Source organism: Arachis ipaensis, chromosome B4 (assembly GCF_059453495.1).
Source record: "Arachis ipaensis isolate K30076 ecotype BB chromosome B4, ASM5945349v1, whole genome shotgun sequence".
In the NCBI taxonomy this organism is placed as follows: Eukaryota; Viridiplantae; Streptophyta; class Magnoliopsida; order Fabales; family Fabaceae; genus Arachis; species Arachis ipaensis.
In genome coordinates this window covers 86,950,841-86,975,450 of record NC_142439.1, presented here as the reverse complement: position 1 = coordinate 86,975,450, position 24,610 = coordinate 86,950,841, and the positions used below count along the sequence as shown (strand labels likewise).

General features: G+C 36.9%; 2 protein-coding genes and 1 pseudogene across 2 annotated transcripts; 2 read left to right on the top strand and 1 right to left on the bottom strand.

The window, feature by feature from the left end:
* The first annotated feature begins 1,795 nt into the window (after positions 1-1,795).
* LOC107637875 (uncharacterized) lies at positions 1,796-3,482 on the top strand. Its single transcript, XM_088484665.1, has 7 exons — positions 1,796-1,800; positions 1,889-2,037; positions 2,236-2,297; positions 2,509-2,589; positions 2,672-2,874; positions 3,207-3,375; positions 3,468-3,482. The coding sequence occupies exons 1-7, from the start codon at positions 1,796-1,798 to the stop codon at positions 3,480-3,482; spliced, it is 684 nt and encodes a 227-aa protein (XP_088340791.1).
* A 235-nt stretch (positions 3,483-3,717) lies between these two features.
* On the top strand, positions 3,718-17,017 carry LOC110271529 (nudix hydrolase 14, chloroplastic-like; annotated as a pseudogene).
* Positions 17,018-19,376: 2,359 nt separating this feature from the next.
* LOC107636674 (laccase-17-like) lies at positions 19,377-23,187 on the bottom strand. Its single transcript, XM_016340167.3, has 6 exons — positions 23,023-23,187; positions 22,762-22,913; positions 22,305-22,549; positions 21,594-21,722; positions 20,148-21,125; positions 19,377-19,670 (listed from the first exon to the last, which is right to left on the bottom strand). The coding sequence occupies exons 1-6, from the start codon at positions 23,140-23,142 to the stop codon at positions 19,540-19,542; spliced, it is 1,755 nt and encodes a 584-aa protein (XP_016195653.2). The 5' UTR covers positions 23,143-23,187; the 3' UTR covers positions 19,377-19,539.
* Positions 23,188-24,610: the final 1,423 nt, after the last annotated feature.

Below are 24,610 nucleotides of genomic sequence, written 5' to 3'. Positions count from 1 at the left end.
CTTTCATCCCGGAAGATGAAGGTAACTCAGAGGTGTTTGCTATATTCGTGCAAGACTTGAGGCGGATGACATCATATATTGATTTTTTCAAGGCTCAAGTTTGACCTGAGCAATTCAAAGGAAGCTAGAGACTAACAAAAAATATATCAAAAAATATATTAAACTCTCTATGATCAAAGAAACTCTTTATTGACAATATATTCAGTCCCTACTTAAATGTGTCCCGACTTATAAAATAGGTGAAGTTTTAAAAAAAGTTGCATGGTAGAATTTATAAAAATCACCTCGGTACTTGATCTCTGACAAAAAAATTTTTTTTGTATTACTTAGTTTTAGCATATCTTCTCTTCACTTTTATTCAATACTCATTATTTTAGTATAATTAAATTTTTTTGTGTTATTCAATTTATTTTATCATATTTCTGTTAATGTAATTATATTTTTTGTGTTACTTAATTTCAATTTGATCTTCTCTTCTCTTCCATTTAGTACTCAAATGTACTCAATTCTCATTATTTTAATGTACCTACTTTTTTGTGTGTTATTAAATTTTAGTCTATTTGTTCTTTCACTACAAGAAAAATGGCCTATGGCCATGCTTTTTTTTTTTGCCACGCTTTTAAAAAAGTGGTCAATGGCCACACTTTTGTGAGGGTGGCGATTGAAAAGAGATTTGGCCACATTTTTTCTTGCCACGCTTCAAAAACGTGGCGAAAAGGGTCAACGGCCACGCTTTTAGAAGGGTGGCAATTGATTAGAGAAACGGCCACGTTTTTTTTGCCACGCTTCAAAAGCGTGGCCATAGAGAGAAACAGGGACATTTTAGAAGCGTGGCAATAGAGTTTCATTACGGCCATGCTTACAAAATGTGGCCATATCGTAGTACTCTTTTGGCACGCTTTAAAAGCGTGGCCAAAAGCTTTTTTTAAAAAAAAAACCCTAAAGACCCGGCCCCCAACCTAGTCCCCAACCTAATTGACGTTCTTTCAACCCGTCCCCAACCCTTATCGAGCTACCCTCATCGAGCTCATCACATCCCTTGGTCACTCTTTCACCCTTGCTACCCTATTCGAGCTCACATCCTCGCCGTCTCCAGCACCACCCTCGCTGCACCGTTAGCCTCCGCCTCGTCTCCTCGTCGTCGTTACCAGCATCCTTACCGTCAGCGTCAGCGCCAATCGCTTTCCGCGTCTCTTGCTCGGTGTCGGAGCTCAGAGGCGACAACTGTTTTCTGCGTCTCTTGCTCGGTGTCGATGTCGGTCTTACCCTTGTTGAAGGAATAGTTGCTTCGTTGCGTTGTTTCATGTTCTTCTCCTCTTTCTTTCATGTTTCAATTCGCGTCGGCAGTGCATTTGCAAATTTTAGGGGTTTTTTTAGTGTTGTGCACAATTTGGGGGAGGTTTTGGTGGGGAACGGGAATTGAAAAATAACGATGAAATAAAGGACGGTTTGTTTATGAGTTCAAGCCTCTGGAAATTTTGAATTCCATCTGCTTATAAATGCATTCATGAGCCAATTTTTTAGGGGTTCTTTAATATGATAACCTTGTTTATAGAATATTTTGTTGTTGTTTTGTGTGTTTGCACCTATGGTTACATGTTTGTACCCGTGATTCTTTTTTTAAGTTCTGTATTCCTCTTTTCTTTTCTATTTGTTTTCTTCACTAAATCAGCTTCCTTTTGGTACTACTCTGTTGTATTCCTCTACCCTTGTTTGATGTTTTTTCGATTGAAAATTTGGAATTTTGCTAGCAGGCCAGGGAAGTATGTGACTGAAACCTGAACTAGATGTAGGAATGATGTAATTTTCGTTGGCTTTTCAAGAAATGTTGCTTGTCATCCTTGAGTTTGTTTATTGTTCAAGTTGTGATTTTTTTTCTCTGATTTAGGAACTGGTATACCCTTGAGAAGTCGAAGCAGGTGAAGGCATTTCGTTGTGGAGAGTATGATGAGTGCATCGAGAAGGCGAAGGCATCTGCTGCTAATTCGAATAAGAAGGCGGTGAAGTATGCTCGCAGGGAGGATGCTAGTTCTGGAAGTTAGTTCATCAAAACACTCAGCACCAACTTCTTCTAAAGTTTATTCTGCAACAACTTTTAGCAGTTGCTCCATCCTGGTTCATTCACTTGGTTGGTATATTCTGTTTCGTAATCATCAATATACTTGGTATGTTTCATGGTTGGCCGTAGTAAATTTGTGTACTTAGTGTTTTCGGGTTTTTTCAATTTGTTTGCAGATGGTGAAGAAATTGTAGGCCTTCAATATTTTCAATCTAGAGGAATGAACATGAAATACAATGTTTCTCTTTCTTCTTTTGGATTTATTTTCTTAATAATTTAATTTCAAGGTAGCATGACTTACCACTGATGTGAAGAAAAGAATCACAAGTTCACAACTGTGTTTCTTTGTTGTTGTTGCTTCTCAAAAGTTTTGCAGTGTCATATTTTGGATTTTTTCAAGGTACATCATGTTTAATGTTCTACTGATGTTTGTAATTTTGGCTTTCTAGGATTTTCTTGGCTTGGTGGAGAAATTTTACTATCTCTCTGGCAGATATGACATTGAGCTGACTGTTGGTGATGCTGTCATGGTATCTTAAAGTGTTTGCTCAGCTTAATTTCCCCTTTCTCAATTCTATTGGCAATCTGAGAAAAAAATGTGTATTGTTTCAGGAGAACTCTTTCTTACGGCCACTTGGCCATCTTGAATTAGATCTTCCAGAAGCACCTACTATCAAGGCACCCCGTCTTCCTCCACTAGCTGTTGATCCATACACGAGATATGGGCCCAAAGCAGAGATAACCCACTTATTCAGGACTCCTGAAAGTAAAGTTGTTGTAGAAGGGAGAGTTCAGTTTGATCTGCTCCAGGTAATGTTGATTTTGCTTTTCATTAACTACCCTCTGTTTGGATAATCCAACTTTATTGCTGAGTAAGTTTTTTTGGCTTTGTTTTATTTGAAGGTTATGCAAAGAGACTACAAATTAAGTTCTTATTCTTTGAATTCTGTTTCAAAAAGTTTAAGCTTTAAGTGTGTAATTGACCGCAATGTTTAAGACTACAAATTAAGTTCTTATTCTTTGTATTGATTGTATCGAGTTAAGTGTGTAATTGACCGCAATGTAACTTGGCTATAGTATTGTTTGATTTGTATAGTTAACCTCGGCTAATATTTTGATTTTTGTGCTTTATGTGTGTGCAAGTCAGCTTCACCGGTTCGATGGAGGTAGGCCGTGAAATAATGCATGCTGCAGCTAGCAGCAACTTGAAACAAGTTTCACTTGAATTAGTAGGAAAGTCACCTCTTCTAATCTTTGATGATGCTGATGTAGATAAAGCTGCTAGCCTTGCTCTCTTGGGCATAGTATATAACAAGGTCAAATTTCTCTTAAGTGAATAATAATGAAGAAACTCAGGTTACACATTATAATGACACTCTTTAACATTTTGTTCTTGTTTTGATTTCAGGGTGAGATGTGTTAAAAGTTCAGTGTGTTTGTTCAGGAAGGGAATGTGCTAAATAATTATATTAAAAGATGGATTTAGGCATTCTTTTCTTCCTCTTTCACACCCTGCAGGTTTTGACAGCTACTAAAATTAGATATTGGAGGTTTTGTTCAATTAGATGCTAGGTTTTGACAAGTCCCCATGAGATGTAATGGCAAAAGAGAATTGATAGGAACACAGTTTCTTCTTGTTATCATGATATATAAAAAACATGTCTCAGTTGTGGTGGTTTGGTTTGGTTTTTGTTGTTTTCCATTGCAGGAATGCTATTGATTCCTCTTTATTCAAGCAATGGTTGCATAACTTGCAAAGTGAGATTGGGATTCTAGCTGATGGCACCTTGGCTCTGAGACAAGTTCTAATTCAGGTAATTGCATCATCAGTGTTTAAAAAGTGGATATGATTTCTAATAATTAGGCCTTGTTAAGTGGTAACTTAAGTAACTGACTAACCTGTTAGTCTTCTAGTCTTATTCATGTTCTCAAATCAAAATCAACGAAACTAGTTTGACTCTTTTTGGTGTAAACAGGGTGTAGACATGTTTGGAAAGCGCATTGGGTTTCTCAAATTTAAAGCTGACATTTATAAGCCAGTCTATGTTTCCATTTTCTTGTGTTAATTTTAGCAAGGGGCTATGAACTAGTAGACATTTTACCTGTTATGATCTATATATATTATTCAAAAATAGCTTCTTGTGCTTCAATATCCAAAAATTGGATTCCTCATCATGGCAAGCAATGTATTAATAGTATTTGATTCATAGGCATACCACATTCTGAGCTATGTGGTATCTAAAATGCACAACTATCAGGATCTTTTGCTTCTTACCTTATGTTCTCAGGCATCCATCATTCCTCTTTTGCTTGTAATTTCTGTGCACTTGCACTTGATGCTGATTTCTTTCTTTATATATAAAATAAAGTAAACCGTGATTAGGTTCCAGGTATTGTATTTGCAAGAGGACCTGCTGTGACTATGTTGATACTTCTGGAATCAGATGGTGAAACTTATGCTGTCCTTACTAAACAGGTTCTTAGATGTTGGATCCTTGCAGAGAGAACTATGTTTTTTTTCAAATATTTTAACTAGAGTTCCTGGTGCACGAATTGTGAATCACAGTTTTCACAACTCGTACCACTAACCAGCAAGTGCACTGGGTCGTCCAAGTAATACCTTATGTGAGTAAGGGTCGAATCCCACGGAGATTGTTGGTTTGAAGCAATCTATGGTTATCTTGCAATTCTTAGTCAGGAAGTCAATTTTATTTATCAGTTGAATTGCGAATAAACAAGAGAGTATGGGTTAAAGGTTACTTGTTATGCAGTAATGGAGAATATGTTGGAGTTTTGGAGATGCTTTGTCTTCTGAATCTCTGCTTTCCTCTGTCTTCTGATTCATGCACGCACGTCCTTCTATGGCAAGCTGTGTGTAGGTGGATCACCGTTGTCAATGGCTACCATCCATCCTTCCAGTGAAAAGGGTCCAGGTGCGCTGTCACCGCACGGCTAATCATCTGCAGGTTCTCAGTTGTACCGGAATAGGATTTACTATCCTTTTGCGTCTGTCACTACGCCCAACACTCGCGAGTTTGAAGTTCGTCACAGTCATCCAATCCCAGAATCCTACTCGGAATACCACAGACAAGGTTTAGACTTTCCGGATTCTCATGAATGCCGCCATCTATCTAGCTTATACCACGGAGATTCTGATTAAGGAATCTAAGAGATATTTATTCAATCTGATGTAGAACGGAGGTGATTGTCAGACACACGTTCATGGATTGAGGAAGGTGATGAGTGTCACTGATCATCACCTTCTCCATAGTTAGGCGCAAATGGATATCTTAGATAGGAACACGCATGTTTGAATGGAAAACAGAAATACTTGCATTAATTCATCGAGACACAGCAGAGCTCCTCACCCCCAACAATGGAGTTTAGAGACTCATGCCGTCAAAGAGTACAAAGTTCATATCTAAAATGTCATGAGATACAAAATAAATCTCTAAAAGTTGTTTAAATACTAAACTAGTAACCTAGGTTTACAGAAATCCACTTCTGGGGCCCACTTGGTGTGTGCTGGGACTGAGACTAAAGCTTTCACGTGCCTGGGGCTGTTTTGGGCGTTCAACGCCAGCTTTGGATCCTTTTCTGGCGTTGAACTCCAACTTGCAACTTGTTTCTGGCGCTGGACGCCAGAATTGGGCAGAGAACTGGTGTTGAACGCCAGTTTACGTCATCTATCCTTAGGAAAAGTATGGACTATTATATATTTCTGGAAAGCCCTGGATGTCTACTTTTCAACGCAATTGGAAGAACGCCATTTTGAGTCCTGTAGCTCCAGAAAATCCATTTTGAGTGCAGGGAGGTCAGAATCCAACAACATCAGCAGTCCTTTTTCAGCCTGAATCAGATTTTTGCTCAGCTCCCTCAATTTCAGCCAGAAAATACTTGAAATTACAGAAAAACACACAAACTCATAGTAAAGTCCAGAAATATGAATTTTTCCTAGAAACTAATGAAAATAAACTAAAACCCAACTAAAACATACTAAAATCTATATGAAATTAACCCCAAAAAGCGTATAAAATATCCGCTCATCACAACACCAAACTTAAACTGTTGCTTGTCCTCAGGCAACTAGACAAATAAAATAGAAGACTAATAGGTTGAGAAGCAATAATATCTCAGAGTTTTTGAGTGAAGCTCAGATTCTAATTAGATGAGCGGGACTAGTAGCTTTTTGCTTCCGAACAGTTTTGGCATCTCACTTTATCCATTGAAGCTCAGAGTGATTGGCATCTATAGGAACTTAGAAATCAGATAGTGTTATTGATTCTCCTATTTCAGTATGATGATTCTTGAACACAGCTATTTTATGAGTCTTGGCCGTGGCCCTAAGCACTTTGTTTTTCAGTATTACCACCGGATACATAAATGCCACAGACACATAATTGGGTGAACCTTTTCAGATTGTGACTCCGCTTTGCTAAAGTCCCCAACTAGAGGTGTCCAGGGTTCTTAAGCACACTCTTTTTTTGCTTTGGACCTTGACTTTAACTGCTCATTCTAAAGTTTTCACTTGACACCTATACGCCACAAGCACATGGTTAGGGACAGCTTGGTTTAGCCGCTTAGACCAGGATTTTATTCCTTTAGGCCCTCCTATCCACTGATGCTCAAAGCCTTGAGATCCTTTTTATTTGCCCTTGCCTTTTGGTTTTAAGAGCTTTTAGCTTTTTCTGCTTGCTTTTTTTCTTTTTTTTTTTTTCTGCAAGCTTTGTTCTTTGCTGCTTTTTCTTGCTTCAAGAATCATTTTTATGATTTTTCAGATTATCAATAACATGTCTCATGTTCATCATTCTTTCAAGAGCCAACATATTTAACAGTCTTAAACAACAAATTCAAAAGACATATGCACTGTTCAAGCATTCATTCAGAAGACAGAAAGTATTGCCACCACATGTAACTAATTAGAATTTCTCTTATTAAGAACTCAAAATTTTATTGCTTCTTATTCAAAAGATCTACTATTTTATTCATGTTTGCTGATGATGAGAAAAATAAACTATGGCTTAATTGGAGATAAAATCAAAATAGATACTAATTACTACTATATGACTCCTAAGGTGAACTTCTATAATGACACTATCACAGAGTTAAAGCAGAAATTGGAATTTAACAACCTTTGTTCTGGGAAGTGGATGTTCCTCTGATCTGTGAGGTGCTTGGTCCTTCAAGAGATAACTTCTGGCGCTTCAATTCCCTTAAGTCACGCCCTTGCTCCTCTTGTTCTTTAAACAAATAGGTAAGAATTTGACTTTGTTCCTTCTGTTCCTTTATTATTTGTTCCATAGCTTCTTGCATCTTGGTAACTGATGTTTCAAGATACTCCTAATATTCAGATTGAGGGATTTCTGGGAGAAATTCCTGTGTTTTCTTCTTGATGGGGTCATCCTGTGCTTGTTGTTTTTTCATTGATGCTTTGGTGATTGGTTTCTCAATTGAGATATACTCAGTTATTCCCATCCTTACTCCAGCGTCCTTGCAGAGCAGAGAAATCAAGCTTGGGTAAGCCAACCTGGCCTCTTTAGAATTTTTATTAGCAATTTTGTAAAATTCAGTTGAAATCAGTTGATGAACTTCCACTTCTTTTCCCATCATGATGCAATGAATCATCACTGCTCTTTTAACAGTGACTTCAGAACGGTTGCTAGTGGGCAGCAGAGAATGCCCAATGAAGTCCAGCCATCCTCGGGCGACTGGTTTGAGATCTTCCCTTTTGAGTTGATTTGGGACACCCTTCGTGCTAGTGGTCCACCTTGCTCCAGGGATACATATATCCTCTAGAATCTTATCCAGGCCCTTGTCTGTTCTCATCATTCTCCTGTTGAAAGAGTCTGGATCATCTTTCAGCTGAGGTAGCTTTAAGATCTCTCTGATCTTGTCAGGGATGGTATGAACAATCTTTCCTCTGACCATGGTCCGATATTCATAGAAAGCAGTTCCAGATAATTTTTGCTTGTCAGTCTGCCACATATTAGCATAGAACTCCTGGACCATATTCCTTCCCACTTTCGTCTCAGGATTAGCTAGGACCTCCCAGTTCTTGATTCGAATTTGCTCCTGGACCTCCGGATATTTGTCTTCTTTCAGATCGAATCTAACTTCCGGGATCACTGATCTTAGACCCATTATTTTGTAATAATGGTCTGCATGTTCTTTAGATAAGAACTTCCCTTGATTCCAAAGTGGTTTTGGAACGCTCTCTTTCTTGCCTCTTGAAGTGGGTTGTTTTTCCTTAGGAGCCATGCTCTTAGTGATCACGGGTAAACACACCAAACTTAGAGGTTTGCTTGTCCTCAAGCAAAAGAAAAGAAAGGAGAGGGATAGAAGGAGAGCTAGGTGCAATTGTTGATGGAGGAGGGTGGAGGCCAAACCCATATATAAAGGGAGAGGGGGTGGGTTCGAAAATTTTGAAAAGATATGATAAAAAGATTGCTTTAGAAAAGATAAGATAGAAGATATGATAAGAGAGGATATAGTTTAAAATTGAAAAGATATGAAAAATTTTTGAAAAAGATAAATTTAGATTTTGAAAAAGATAATGTGAAGATTTGAAAAAGATATTAGTTGAAAAAAATAGATTTGTTTTGAAAATTTGAAAAAGAGTTGGATTGAATTTGCAAAAGAAGGTTTGTGCTTATGGATTAAGATACATTTGATATTTTTAAAGTAGGATTTTTGAAAATTAGGAATTTTAGAAATCAGGGTTCTTAACATGTTTATGTAAGAAATCATGAATTGAAACATGAAAATCAGAATTAAAATGAAAAATATGAAGAAAGAATGAATTTACCTCCTCCCCATCATCCTGGCGTTTGAACGCCCAAACACTGCCTGTTTTGGGCGTTCAACGCCCAAATGCTGCTCTCCTGGGCGTTCAACGCCCAGTTGTTGCCCTTTTCTGGCGTTGAACGCCAGATTGCTATCCTTACTGGCATTCAATGCCCACTGGCTGCCCCTTTTGGGCGCTGAACGCCCAAAATAGGCTCTTACTGGCGTTTTCTTGCCAATGAGCTCTTTTTCTCTATTTTGTGTGCAGATTCCTTCTGTAACCCTGTGAACTTATGAAATTGATTCTTTACCTTAGGATCAGTGAACTTTATATAAACAAATAAAAATAAAAATAGGGCAAAATGCTTAGAGGATTGATGCCCCATGGCTGGGTTGCCTCCCAGCAAGCGCTTCTTTATTGTCTTTAGCTGGACCTTGCTGAGCTTTAGTCTAGCTTCAGCCTTGAGCACTCGTGCTCAATATTGCTTTCAAGATAGTGCTTGATTCTCTATCCATTGACAATGAACTTCTTATCAGAATCAATATCTTGAAGCTCCACATAACCATATGGTGATACACTTGTAATCACATATGGTCCCCTCCACCGGGACTTCAGTTTCCCGGAGAATAGCCTGAGCCTGGAGTTGAACAACAGAACCTTTTGTCCTGGTTCAAAGATTCTAGATGACAGCTTTCTGTCATGCCACTTTTTTTATTTTTCTTTATAAAGCTTGGCATTTTCGAAAGCAGTGAATCTGAATTCCTCTAGCTCATTTAGCTGGAGCAATCTCTTTTCTCCTGCTAATTTGGCATCAAAGTTCAGGAATCTGGTTGCCCAGTAGGCTTTATGTTCCAGTTCCACGGGCAGGTGACATGCCTTACCATAGACCAGATGGTATGGAGAGGTCCCTATAGGAGTCTTGAATGCTGTTCTGTATGCCCACAGAGCATCATCCAAGCTTCTTGCCCAATCCTTTCTACGGGTATTTACAGTCCGCTCTAGGATTCTTTTTAGCTCTCTGTTAGAGACTTCAGCTTGTCCATTACTCTGTGGATGATATGGAGTCGCCACCTTGTGGCGAATCCCATACCGGACCATGGCAGAGTAAAGCTGTTTGTTGCAGAAGTGAGTACCCCATCACTGATTAGTACTCTAGGGACCCCAAACCTGCTAAAAATATATTTCTGGAGGAACTTCAGCACTGTTTTAGTATCATTGGTGGGTGTGGCAATGGCCTCAACCCATTTTGATACATAGTCAACTGCCACCAGAATATAAGTGTTTGAGAATGATGGTGGGAAAGGTCCCATGAAGTCAATTCCCCATACGTCAAACAACTCAATCTCCAAGATTCCTTGTTGAGGCATGGCGTAACCATGAGGCAGATTACCAGCTCTTTGGCAACTGTCACAGTTACGTACAAACTCTCGGGAATCTTTATAGAGTGTGGGCCAATAGAAGCCACATTGGAGGACCTTGGTGGCTGTTTGCTCACCTCCGAAATGGCCTCCATATTGAGATCCATGGCAATGCCATAGGATCCTCTGTGCTTCTTCTCTAGGGACACACCTACGGATTATTCCGTCTGCACATCTCTTAAAGAGATAGGGTTCATCCCGCAAGTAGTACTTTGCATCAGTGATTAATTTTTTCTTTTGTTGCCTGTTGTACTCCTTGGGTATGAACCTTGCAGCTTTATAGTTTGCAATATCGGCAAACCATGGTGTTTCCTGAATGGCAAATAAATGCTCATCCGGAAAAGTCTCAGAGATCTCAAGAGAGGGGAGGGACGTCCCTTCTACTGGCTCTATCCGGGACAGATGATCAGCCACTTGGTTCTCTGTCCCTTTTCTGTCTCTTATTTCTATATCAAACTCTTGCAGAAGCAACACCCATCTAATGAGCCTGGGTTTTGAATCCTGCTTTGTGAGTAGATATTTAAGAGCAGCATGGTCAGTATACACAATCACTTTTGATCCTACTAGGTATGATCTGAACTTGTCAACGGCATAAACCACTGCAAGTAATTCTTTTTTCTGTGGTTGTGTAATTTTTCTGGGCATCATTTAAAACGCGACTAGCATAATAAATGACGTGCAGAAGCTTGTCATGCCTCTGTCCCAATACTGCACCAATGGCGTGATCACTGGCATCACACATTAACTCAAATGGTAATGTCCAGTCTGGTGCAGAAATAACTGGTGCTGTGACTAGCTTAGCTTTCAGCGTTTCAAACTCCTGTAGACACTCTGTGTCAAACACAAATGGCGTGTCAGCAGCTAGCAGATTGCTTAGAGGTTTTGCGATTTTTGAAAAATCCTTTATAAACCTCCTATAGAATCCTGCATGTCCCAAAAAGCTTCTGATTGCCTTAACATTGGCAGGTGGTGGTAATTTTTCAATCACCTCTATCTTTGCTTGATCCACCTCTATTCCCTTGTTTGAAATTTTATGCCCAAGGACAATCCCTTCAGTCACCATGAAGTGACATTTTTCCCAGTTTAAAACTAGGTTGGTCTCTTGGCATCTTTTCAGAACAAGTTTCAGGTGATCAAGACAGGAGCTGAATGAGTCTCCATATACTGAGAAGTCATCCATGAAGACTTCCAGAAATTTTTCCACCATATCAGAGAAAATAGAGAGCATGCATCTCTGGAAGGTTGCAGGCGAATTACACAGCCCAAATGGCATCCTTCTATAAGCAAACACTCCAGATGGACATGTGAATGTTGTTTTCTCTTGATCTTGAGGATCTACTGCAATCTGGTTATAGCCTGAGTAGCCGTCCAAAAAGCAGTAATAATCATGACCTGCTAATCTTTCTAGCATCTGGTCTATGAATGGTAAAGGAAAATGATCCTTTCTGGTGACTGTATTGAGCCTTCTTTAGTCAATACACATGCGCCACCCTGTAACTGTTCTTGTAGGAACCAGTTCATTTTTTTCATTATGAACCACTGTCATGCCTCCCTTTTTGGGGACAACTTGGACAGGACTCACCCAGGGGCTGTCAGAAATAGGATAAATAATCCCAGCCTCCAGTAATTTGGTGACCTCTTTCTGCACCACTTCCTTCATGGCTGGATTTAGCCGCCTCTGTGGTTGAACCACAGGTTTAGCATTATCCTCCAATAAGATTTTGTGCATGCATCTAGCTGGGCTTATGCCCTTAAGGTCACCTATGGACCACCCAAGAGCTGTCTTGTGTGTCCTTAGCACTTGAATAAGTGCTTCCTCTTCCTGTGGATTTAAAGCAGAGCTTATGATCACTGAAAAAGTGTCACCTTCTCCCAGAAATACATATTTCAGGATGGTGGTAATGGTTTGAGCTCGGGTTTATGAGGTTTTTCCTCTTCCAGAGGAAATTTCAGAGGCTCTTTAATCTCCTCTGAATCCTCCAAATCAGGCTGAACATCTTTAAAGATGTTTTCCAACTCTGATTCGAGACTCTCAGCCATGTTGATCTCTTCTACCAAAGAGTCAATAAGATCAACTTTCATGCAGTCTTTTGATGTGTCTGGATGCTGCATGGCTTTGACAGCATTCAACTTAAACTCATCATCATTGACTCTCAGGGTTATTTCCCCTAGTTGGACATCAATAAGGGTTCGTCCAGTTGCTAGGAAGGGTCTTCCTAGAATGAGAGTAGCACTCTTGTGCTCCTCCATTTCCAGCACTACAAAGTCAGTGGGAAAGGCGAATGGCCCAACTCTGACAATCATGTCTTCAATCACGCCTGATGGGTATTTAATGGAGCCATCAGCAAGTTGGAGACATATCCGGGTTGATTTAACTTCTTCAGTTAAGCCAAGCTTTCTGATAGTGGATGCAGGTATTAGGTTGATGCTTGCCCCAAGATCGCACAAAGCTGTCTTGGTGCAGTTACCTTCTAATATGCATGGTATCAGAAAACTCCCAGGGTCTTTAAGCTTTTCAGGAAAGCTTTTTAGAATGACTGCATTGCATTCTTCAGTGAGGGGAACTCTTTCTGTTTCTCTCCAATCCTTTTTATGACTCAAGATCTCTTTCATGAACTTGGCATAAGAAGGTATTTGCTCAAGTGCCTCTACAAATGGAATCTTTATTTCAAGAGTCCTGAGATAATCTGCAAAGCGAGCAAATTGCTTATCCTGCTCCTCTTTCCGGAGTTTTTGAGGATAAGGTATCTTGGCTTTATATTCCTCAACCTTAGTTGCTGTAGGTTTATTACCTACAGAAGTGGTTGAAGAAGCCTTTTTAGAGGGGTTGTCATCAGCACTTGTGTGTGTCTGATCCCTCACTGGCAATTGAGTGCCAGAGTTAGAAGCTGGAGTGACGTGAGACGCCAACTCCTTGTCTATTCCTGGCGTCTGAATGCCAGAACTGTGCCCATTTTGGGCGTTCAACGCCAGATCTTGCCCTTTTTGGGAGTTCAATGCCAGATCCTTGCTTGTTTCTGGAGTTGAACGCCAGTCCTTGCTTGTTACTGGCGTTGAACGCCAGTCTTGGGCATGGTCTGGGCGTTCAGCGCCAGCCTTCCACCAGATTTCTGGCGTTTTAACGCTAGAATTACTTTTCCCTGGGCTCTTACTGTCCTCAGGTGAATTTTGGGTGGTTTGCTCATTCCTTAGCTCTTTGCTGCCTTGAGGTGGGGTATTTAATGTTTTCCCACTTCTTAATTGAACTGCTTGCCATTCTTCTGTTATTTGTCTTGACAGCTGCTGCTTTGTTTGCTTCAATTGTTCTTCCATATTTATATTAGCCATCCTTGTCTCTTGTAGTTTATCCTTGAATTCGGCTAACTGCTTTGTTAGAAAATCCAATTGCTGATTGAATTCAGCAGCTTGTTCTACAGGGCTGAGTTCAGCAGTTACTGTTTTAACCTCTTCTTTCATGGAAGGGTCACTGCTTAGGTACAGATGCTGATTCTTGGCAACTGTATCAATGAGCTCTTGAGCCTCTTCAATTGTCTTTCTCATGTGGATAGATCCACCAGCTGAGTAATCTAGAGACATCTGAGCTCCTTCTGCAAGCCCATAATAGAAGATGTCTAACTGAACCCACTCTGAAAATATTTCAGAGGGGCATTTTCGTAGCATCTCTCTGTATCTCTCCCAGGCATCATAAAGAGATTCCTTATCTCCTTGTTTAAAGCCTTGGATGTCCAGCCTTAGCTGTGTCATCCGTTTTGGGGGAAAGTATTGATTCAGAAATTTTTCTGTCAGCTGTTTCCATGTCCTTATGCTGGCCTTAGGTTGGTTATTTAACCACCTCTTAGCTTGATCTTTTACAGCAAATGGAAATAGTAGTAGTCTGTAGACATCCTGATCTATTTCTTTATCATGTACTGTGTCAGCAATTTGTAAAAATTGTGCCAGAAACTCTGTAGGTTCTTCCTGTGGAAGACCGGAATACTGGCAACTTTGCTGCACCATGATAATGAGCTGAGGATTCAACTCGAAGCTACTGACTCCAATGGAGGGTATGCAGATACTACTCCCATATGAAGCAGTAGAGGGGTTAGCATATGACCCCAGAGTCCTCCTGGACTGTTCATTTCCACTTAGATCCATGATGGAGAAAGGGAGATGATGTAAAATAAAAAAATTTTTATTTTTATTTATTTATTTATTTATTTATTTATTTATTTATTTATTTATTTATTTCGAAAATAAAATAAATTAAAATAAAATAAATAAAAATAGGTGAATATTTTCGAAAAAATGAGGGGAGAGAAAGTGGTAAGGAAGTTTTGAAAAAGATATGATTTGGAAAAGATTTTAAATTTTGAAAAAAAAATCTGAATTTTTTTTTAAAAATAATTTTTGAAAATTTGTTTTAAAATTAGAGAGAAAAGATATTTTGGAATTTAGTGAGGAAAGAGAAAAACAATAAAATAGCACAAGATTTAAAATTTTTTGATCTAATGCTCCTTGTTTTCGAAAATTTTGGAGGGAAAATACCAAGGAACACCAAACTTAAAATTTTAAGATCAAGACACAAGGAAAACTCAAGAACACTTTGAAGACTCACAAGAACACAAGAACATGAAGAAAGAACACCAAACTTAAAATTTTTAGAAAACCAAACTAAAATTTTCGAAAAACAAAGAAAAGTCAACAAGAAAACACCAAACTTAGAGTTTGGCACAAGATTTATTCAAAGAAAAATTATTTTTGAAAAAGATTTTTAAAAATAGGGTAGCCAATTACCAAGAACATAAGCACCACGCTCTAACTAATTGAGCTATAAATTTAAAGTGTTTTAACAATGTATAAATAATAAAAGACTCTAAACCAAAAAGAAAATTTTTTCCTAATCTAAGCAACAAAATAAGCCGTCAGTTGTCCAAACTCAAACAATTCCTGGCAACGGCGCCAAAAACTTGGTGCACGAATTGTGAATCACACTTTTCACAACTCGTACCACTAACCAGCAAGTGCACTGGGTCGTCCAAGTAATACCTTATGTGAGTAAGGGTCGAATCCCACGGAGATTGTTGGTTTGAAGCAATCTATGGTTATCTTGCAATTCTTAGTCAGGAAGTCAATTTTATTTATCAGTTGAATTGCGAATAAACAAGAGAGTATGGGTTAAAGGTTACTTGTTATGCAGTAATGGAGAATATGTTGGAGTTTTGGAGATGCTTTGTCTTCTGAATCTCTGCTTTCCTCTGTCTTCTGATTCACGCACGCACGTCCTTCTATGGCAAGCTGTGTGTAGGTGGATCACCGTTGTCAATGGCTACCATCCATCCTTCTAGTGAAAAGGATCCAGGTGCGTTGTCACCGCACGACTAATCATCTGCAGGTTCTCAGTTGTACCGGAATAGGATTTACTATCCTTTTGCATCTGTCACTACGCCCAGCACTCGCGAGTTTGAAGTTCGTCACAGTCATCCAATCCCAGAATCCTACTCGGAATACCACAGACAAGGTTTAGACTTTCCGGATTCTCATGAATGCCGCCATCTATCTAGCTTATACCACGGAGATTCTGATTAAGGAATCTAAGAGATATTCATTCAATCTGATGTAGAACGGAGGTGATTGTCAGAAACACGTTCATGGATTGAGGAAGGTGATGAGTGTCACTGATCATCACATTCTCCATAGTTAGGCGCGAATGGATATCTTAGATAGGAACACGCATGTTTGAATGAAAAACATAAATACTTGCATTAATTCATCGAGACACAGCAGAGCTCCTCACCCCCAACAATGGAGTTTAGAGACTCATGCCGTCAAAGAGTACAAAGTTCAGATCTAAAATGTCATGAGATACAAAATAAATCTCTAAAAGTTGTTTAAATACTAAACTAGTAACCTAGGTTTACAGAAAATGAGTAAACTATAACAGATAGTGCAGAAATCCACTTCTGGGGCCCACTTGGTGTGTGCTGGAGATGAGACTAAAGCTTTCACGTGCCTGGGGCTGTTTTGGGTGTTCAACGCCAGCTTTGGATCCTTTTCTGGCGTTGAACTCCAACTTGCAACTTGTTTCTGGCGCTGGACGCCAGAATTGGGCAGAGAACTGGCGTTGAACACCAGTTTACATCATCTATCCTTTGGCAAAGTATAGACTATTATATATTTCTGGTAAGCCCTGGATGTCTAATTTCCAACGCAATTGGAAGCACACCATTTGGAGTCCTGTAGCTCCAGAAAATCTATTTTGAGTGCAGGGAGGTCAGAATCCAACAGCATGAGCAGTCCTTTTTCAGCCTGAATCAGATTTTTGCTCAGCTCCCTCAATTTCAGCCAGAAAATACCTGAAATTACAGAAAAACATACAAACTCATAGTAAAATCCAGAAATATGAATTTTGCCTAGAAACTAATGAAAATAAACTAAAACCCAACTAAAACATACTAAAATCTATATAAAATTACCCCCAAAAAGCGTATAAAATATCCGCTCATCAGTTCCATATTATGCTTATTATTTTTTATTTTTCAGGCAAGGGTTCCTACTGGAAGAATTATTTTGGAATTGCCTGCTGGAATGTTGGATGATGACAAGGGTGATTTCGTTGGCACTGAAGTTCGTGAGGCTTCTCTCTCTCTCTCTCTCTCTCTCTCTCTCTCTCTCTCTCTCCAATTCTCTTCATGACTTAGTTGTGCCTCTGACAGGTTGAAGAGGAGACTGGCATAAAGTTCAAACTTGAAGACATGGTTGATCTCACTGCTTTCTTAGATTCTTCAACAGGATGCAGATTTTTTCCCTCACCGGTATACCTTAAGCATTCTGCATCAACCTTATTGCTTTATTGGTTTTGCAAATAAATAATTTGGTCGCTTGAAAAAAGAGCTAATAATGCATCTGCTTTATAGTTGTTCAATAATTTAGTTTGGTATTTTGAGCATAGTTTAGTTTCGTGTTATTGTACTTTTAGATTTGCATTTACCAATCAGTGAGCATTCAATTCAATTTCTGGCTATCTGTGGTTCAATCTAACAGTATTTGATAATCCTCGCTTATAGGTCTTTTTTTTCTAAATAAAATAAAATAAAATAGTGAGAATTTATTATCTCTCTCTAAGGATCTAATTTTTTTGCTAAATGATTAACAGACAGTAGACTATAAGAGATCAACCTATGAAGAAGTTGAGAACCTCCAAGCTTTACTTCCAAGGGAGTGCAATATCTGCCAAATGCAAATCGGCGAAATGGTGAACTTTATGGATTCAAAATGTAGTTCAATCCATTTTCTTCACTAATTTTCACTTACTATGAGTTTGGAATACCACTGCCACTATTTGTAAATGGATGCTAGGTAGAAGCTGCTCATTAGGTGCCTACTACTTTTTGTAATAATAAAGATAAATAGATGTGCAAGGTGTTTGGAATTTTTATTCCTATTAGCATAACAATGCTGATGAATTTTTACAGTAGAATGTGAACCTGGTTTAATTTGGAATTGTTAATACATGCATAAATTAGATTATTTCCTATAATATTTTTATATATATCGTTTTTGTTGGTTCAATTTGTTTTTGATATTTTGCTGCAGGTTAGTATTGGAATGGATAACTTGAACCCTTAATGCACAAAGTGGAGCAGTTTTAGGTTGATTTTGATCTTTTACTAAGTATTTAGATTGATGATCATCTCTATTAGTGTAATTTGATATATTATGAGCATTTTTAACTTGTATTATTTCTGTATTTTTCTTCAGTTTTTAGTTTTGGAATCTGAACTCGAGATTTATTTTGTATTTGAGTAATAGTTTTTTAATGTATAAAACAATTATAGTAAATTATATATCTCACTAATTATTGTTTGATTTGTCTTGTAATAAAAATTGCATACTATATTTGTAGGTTTGGTAATAAAAAAGGATTGAAAATTTATATTGTGTAGCAATGAAGATCAAGTAACGAAAAGAAATTTTTTTTTCATTTAACAAGGCTTAAAGCGTGGCTGTATATTTTGCTATGGAGCGTGGCCGTATTTCCACCTATCGCCACGCTTTAAAAGCGTGGCCGTATCTCCACCTATCGCCACGCTTTAAAAGCGTGGCCATATTTCCCACCTACATCCACGCTTTTTCAAGTGGCAGTTTGTAAAAAAGCGTGGCAAACAAAATGCGTGGCAATAGGCTGCAAAAAGCGTGGCGATAGAGCAACCGCCACCCTTTGATAGGTCACCCTTTCAAAAGCGTGGCGGTAGCTCAAAAAGTGTGGCGAAAAGCTATCGCCACGCTTTTTTCAGCTTTTCGCCACGCTTTAAAAGCGTGGCAAAAGATGTGTTTTCTTGTAGTGTTCTATTATTTTAACATAATCTTAATTGATATATTTCAATAACAGCTAAACATTGTTGTTGTCGTTGTTGCAAGTATTTTAGCTGACTTTTCATGTTTTACAAAAATCACACAAAAACACTCATCCTTTGATTTTTTTTAAGAGAAATGTTATATGAGTAATAATTCGTCCGTCTTTATATCTAAAAAGCCAATTATATTAACTTTTATATATTTTGACTTTTCAAATTTTGTAGACAACTAATCTCCCATTCAAATTTAATATGAACTCGTTTCTGAAATCTTCTTGACTCACTAAACTTTCTAAAATTATTGTTATGAGTTTAAAATTTTTAGTTTAAGGTTTAAAATTTTAGGAGTTAAGATTTAAATTTATAGATTAGAATTTAATATATAGATTTTAGAATTTAAGTTTTAAGTTTAGGGTTTTAATTTGTGTTATACTTACTACTTAAATGAAACTATAATATTATTGTTGATGTTGTAGTATTAATTTATTTAATTTTAAAATTTATAATAGAATATATATCTATATTTTTATATATTTATTTATAATTTTATATATTATTTTATTATAATTCTGATATTTAATTTAGATCATAATTGAATTTATTGAGTTTCTAAACCAATAAACTAATGGTCAAAACAATTTTATTAGAATTGGTGGCTATATCAATTGAGGTTTGAATTCGAGATTTCTAGAGAGAGGGGAGACAAATACCACCCGAGTTACAGGTAGCTCTTTGGCACTACTTCATGCTTCAAAACGTTGTGACATGCATAAATACATTTCTCTTCAGCAATAAAAAAAACTTCCGCAGTCAAATCTCAACTACTATACATAAAAAGAGAAATGAACCAAAAATTAAAAAGGGAAGAACAAACGCTCAAGGCTCAATTACAAGGGCCAGAATGTTGAAATAAACAATTAACGAAAAAAAAAAGTCAGCATGAATTTAGCACTTTGGAAGATCGAAGGGTGGTGGAAGCAGTTTCTGATTTGTGAGCTTTCCATCCAAGACAACCCACGCCATTCTTAAACCCCAGCTCGTATGCACTTCCAGGTGACAATGCATGAACCATACCCCTGGTACACACACAATATAATAATCAAACAAATTGTTTGAATTTTTTTTTATGGGATTTTGTAGGAAACTATGTTTTTTCAAACTAATAATCAACCTAAGAAAGTAGTAAATTGATAAAAGTCAAGGATTTAAAACAAACTATTATAATTATACTAGCTACAAGAAAATATTTTACGTACTTGTACTTAATATTTTAAATTTTTTAAGACAAAATAATAAACAATATGATATAAGAATTTTATTAAAAAAAAAAAGAAAGAAGAAAATACTAGGGGCAGAAAAATTTATTGTTTTTGTCCTTAGCAAAATAATATTTAAAAAATAAATTAAAAGAATATGGTTGAATTACTAAATTAAACGAATTCGTCTTATAACTAAAAATAATAAAAAAAATTAATAAAGTGTGTTAAACATTTTATCAAACTCTGAACTTCTTAAAAGAAGTAATTGTTTTACGTAGCATTGTTGTCACTAACCTGGATTATCCGCAAGGAATCGTATAGCAACCCATCCACCAGATGGAACACCAACTGTGTTCCTTTCAACAGGATCAAGAAGATTGAAGTTTGCAGGATCATTTTTCGGATCAAAGTTACCAAAACCTTGGCCAACAACAAAGAAGTTAAAGCCATGCAAATGGAGAGGGTGATTTTCCGCACCAAGGATGCTGGTGTCCTGCATGACTACCTCCACGCTCGTGTTGTACGGAATAACCACCATCTTTGTTCCACTGCTCACCATCGTGTTGTTCGGCGGCGTGCCGGTGTAGTTGAACGGATTCAAGGGACTTGTTGGGAAGTCTGTGGTGTAAACACCATTGGATTGTCTAAAGAAATAAGATTGGAGAAGCGCGGTATCGGGAAGTGCAAAAGACATATTGTTCACCGATGCAGAGAACTTCGTCCCATTAGGCCCTTGACATGTTTGGTTCTTCTCACACGGATTTGTACCGAGCCCAACTGTGAAGAAAAAGTGTCTATCCACTTTCTTGGGGACGTTAGCTGGGAACTCAGCGCTTGCAAGACTGCGGAGTTTGTTGGTAAATTTTGTTGCAAAAGAAGTGTCGTTAAGCGCTGGCAGGACAGGTTTTAGGAGCGGAAGGTTCTTCAATGAAACAATTGAATTTGAATGATGAGTATTGGGTGGGCTTTTGTATTCCAATACGCCGGCGACGGTTGAATTGTCAAAGGTTCCTAAGCCGGTTGCGTATGGTCTAGCCATCATTAAGAAAGTGGCATTGGGGTAATGTGACTTAGTCTTCAGAAGAACATTAGTGGTTTGACCTGGGGCAATTAGTATTGTGTTTGTTGCAAATGGCTTTACATAAACAGCATCTACTTCAACGACTGTGAGAGTGTGATTTGCAATGCTGAAGAAGAGTTGATCGTTGAGCGCAGCATTGATCAATCGCAAAAGGTAAATCTTCCTCGCCTTCACCTTCAATTTGAATGTATCTGTAAAGAATGACCAAGTTTTGCTTACGCAAAAAATCAATCTACATAGTAATGTATGTTGACAACAATACAAGGTTATCTTATTTAATTTAATATCTATAATTATATATATATAACATCTAAAATTATATATAATATTATGTATTTATTTTAAAAGTAATTAATAAATATAAAATAAAAATTTTGAACTGTTATATAAAAAAAATTAATATTATCTCTCTAATATTACTGTATAATATATTTGATTATTCTACTGTAAAATATTTAATTATTTAGTAGTTAATTAATTTATTAAAAAATATATAAAATAATATGTATAAATATATAAAAATATAATTAATTTTTCTTTTTACAGGATTTTTGTTTCTCCCTATCAAATTTTGTGCCTAAAATAGTGCGGCTCTTATTGGAAATAGTTGTTTCTCCAAATTGTTTTGGCAATGCTACATAGACTCCTCACTTATATACCTTTGGCAGAGCAGTTATATAACGGCCCTGGAAGTCCATTCATTGTGTAGGCATCAGACACATTTGGTCCTCCGCCGCTTTGCAAAGCTTGACTTATCACTGCCTCAGGATCCGCATTCCACCATTCTCCTAAAAAAAAAAATATGTCAATGAATTTAATAATTCTTACCTTATGCAGATTATGAAAAAAATAGAATTAATATTCAATTTAGTGCCTGAAATTTGAAATCGAATTAATTTTAATCTTTAAAATTTTAATGGACTCAAATTAGACTCTAAAATTTATAATTATAACTCATACTAACTCTTAAGCTAATCTCTATTAATGATATGTTAATTTAATAAATTAACTTATTGTGATTTAGATCCGTCACCCAAATTTCATGTGATCAAAATTTATTAGAACTTCATAACTTTGATTGTTGCTTTCAGAATCGCAAAATTTTCAAATAAAATTTGTTATTATCGTTTTCATGAGGATGTTGGGGATCCAATCAATCTTCTAGGAGGTCTAGTATGTCTTAGTCATATAAAATCTAGACAATAAGTCTAAATCTTAACAAGTTAACGTGCAAAATCAACATACCATTTACGAAAATAAGCTTAAGAATTAACGTGAATTACTATTATAAATTTTTTGGTCAAATTGAGTATTAACTTGAAAAGAATATAATTAATCCGAAATTAAGCAGCCTTTTGTAATGTGATTACCAAATATTATGGGGACTTCCTTATGGGGTTTTGCGAAAGGATACTGAGCACCTTTCTTTGGAAGAATAATGAGAGGACCATAGAGAGTTGATCTTAACCATGATATGTGAGCATGCCAAAACAGAGTTCCTCTCTGCCCAGTAATGGTGTAATTGTAAACATAACTTTGACCTGTTTGGATTGGACATTGAGTTACATATGCTGGTCCATCAGCCCAACCTGTTTGAAGCTGTCGAATGCCATGCCTATTTCAAACAATTCCAACTTCAATTTTAATTAGTACTCTTCCTTGCAACAACTATAAAAATATATAAGCATTTCAGGTATGTGAGTAGTGAAAGTGTTTCAGTATTTTTAGTCATTAATCTTAATCTTAATTATAAAATATGTACATAGTTCAGATTAGCGACTAATATACCTGAAATGCATATTATATTGAAAATATAGTGTTTCTTACCAATGGATGGAAATGTTGTTCTGCACATTGTTAATAACTTTGATCAGAAGACGGTCTCCCTCCCTAGCTACAATGCGAGGTCCTGGAAATTGACCATTCACTGTCACTATGCTCTTTGTATGGCATAGTCGTGTCACATTTTTGTACGTTATCTGCAACGTTGACATCAAAAATTACATGGAGAGAAAGCACATAACATAAAAAGAAGAACGAAATGTAAATTAAACTATAAAAGGGTAGTATGGTCTTTTAAGAAAGTACATCAAAATGGTAGTGCCTGGTGGTGCCCGCTAGTGCAAGCTCAAACATGCATAAATTGATGAATGACATAAATAATAATAATAGTGGGACTTTAGGAAATGAAATAAGGAAAACACCCATATTTGACGATATTTTTCTTAGTGTGTGTGATTTGGGAAGAATGATCCTGTACTGTCACTATATAAGTTCGTTGATGGATCGGGACAAGATGTTAGACTCTTTATATAGATATTTGAAAGGATGTAGTTGATTGATTAGGTGATTTATAATTGATTTAATTAGAAGCTGAAATCTTCACTGATATATTTTAGGAAGAAACTTAATATTAAAAAAAGGAAAAAGGAGAAAGAAAATTTGGAGACATAGCATTTGTTAGAACAACTTTAGAGTGGTGTCAAAGACATTCAATTTCGTTTGACCTCCTTCCTTCACAAGTCAAAGTGATTAACAAAATTTTATTCGTCTGATAATTGTAGGTGCAAATCCACTTCGTGGTTTGTTTGATACAATCCAGTTGGCATCTGAAAGGAACTGGAGTTAGATTGAGTTAAAATCATCGGTCAGACGTTATTCTCTCAACCAATTAAAATATTCTTGTTGCCAAAGTAATAAAGTTTCTGTCAATCGGTCATTTCATGGCCAGACATTGGTGTCATTGTTTAGTACTAAAAAGTAAAAAAATGTTATTTATACGTCAATTTTAACCACTACTTTCAGCTATCGTATACAAATACGATAAAATACTATATACATACATGATGTTGTAAAAAATAACTAAAAACTTCTATACGCCTAAACAAAGGAGCTCGTTTCTTTGCGACAAACCCAGAATCTTTTTTGTCTCACTGTTCCTCAGTTTCTTCTTTTCTCTGCATAACGCCGTTCACTCTCCTCTTTTCAACGTTATTCATCTCCTCTTCTCATCATAGTTTTCTCTTCTCTTCTCCTCTTCTTAATGCGCTTCACTCTGCTCTTCTCCTCTTCTTTTCTCTGCTTTTCTCCTCTTCAATGAGTTATCAATGCATGTTGATTTATTTTGGTTCTTCTCATTTTAGGGTTTTAATTTTATTTTTATTGGCTAAAATTAGAAAATTTATTGTTTGTTGAAATAAATCAGAATTCAAAATCAGAATTTAATAGAATTTACAAGCTCGAATGATGACGTTTGTGCTTTACTTTGTTCATATGTTATTAGTTTATGATTCCTGATTATTTGATTTTAGGATATGTGATTGTTTTTTTCTGGTTTTATATTGATTGTAGTAAAGTTATGCTATCTTGTCAATGTGTCAATTTCATATTTTTTATGTTTTGTTCTATTTATTTTAGGGTTTTCATTTTTTTTATTGTACAAACTTTAGAATCTAGTTGAAGTTGTGAGTATTCTGTGGGCGGGTACCCTGGTGAGGCTAGTGCAAAAACATTGGCTGAGATTATATTTGGGTTAATCCATGTTTGAATTATTTCTTATAAATGCACTAATCTTATTACTTCTGAAAATTTGATGACTTAATTACCTTAGAGTTGGTATTTTTGCTGCAGCTGGAAGGCTTCCAATGACATGGTATCAAAAATCATTTACCAATGT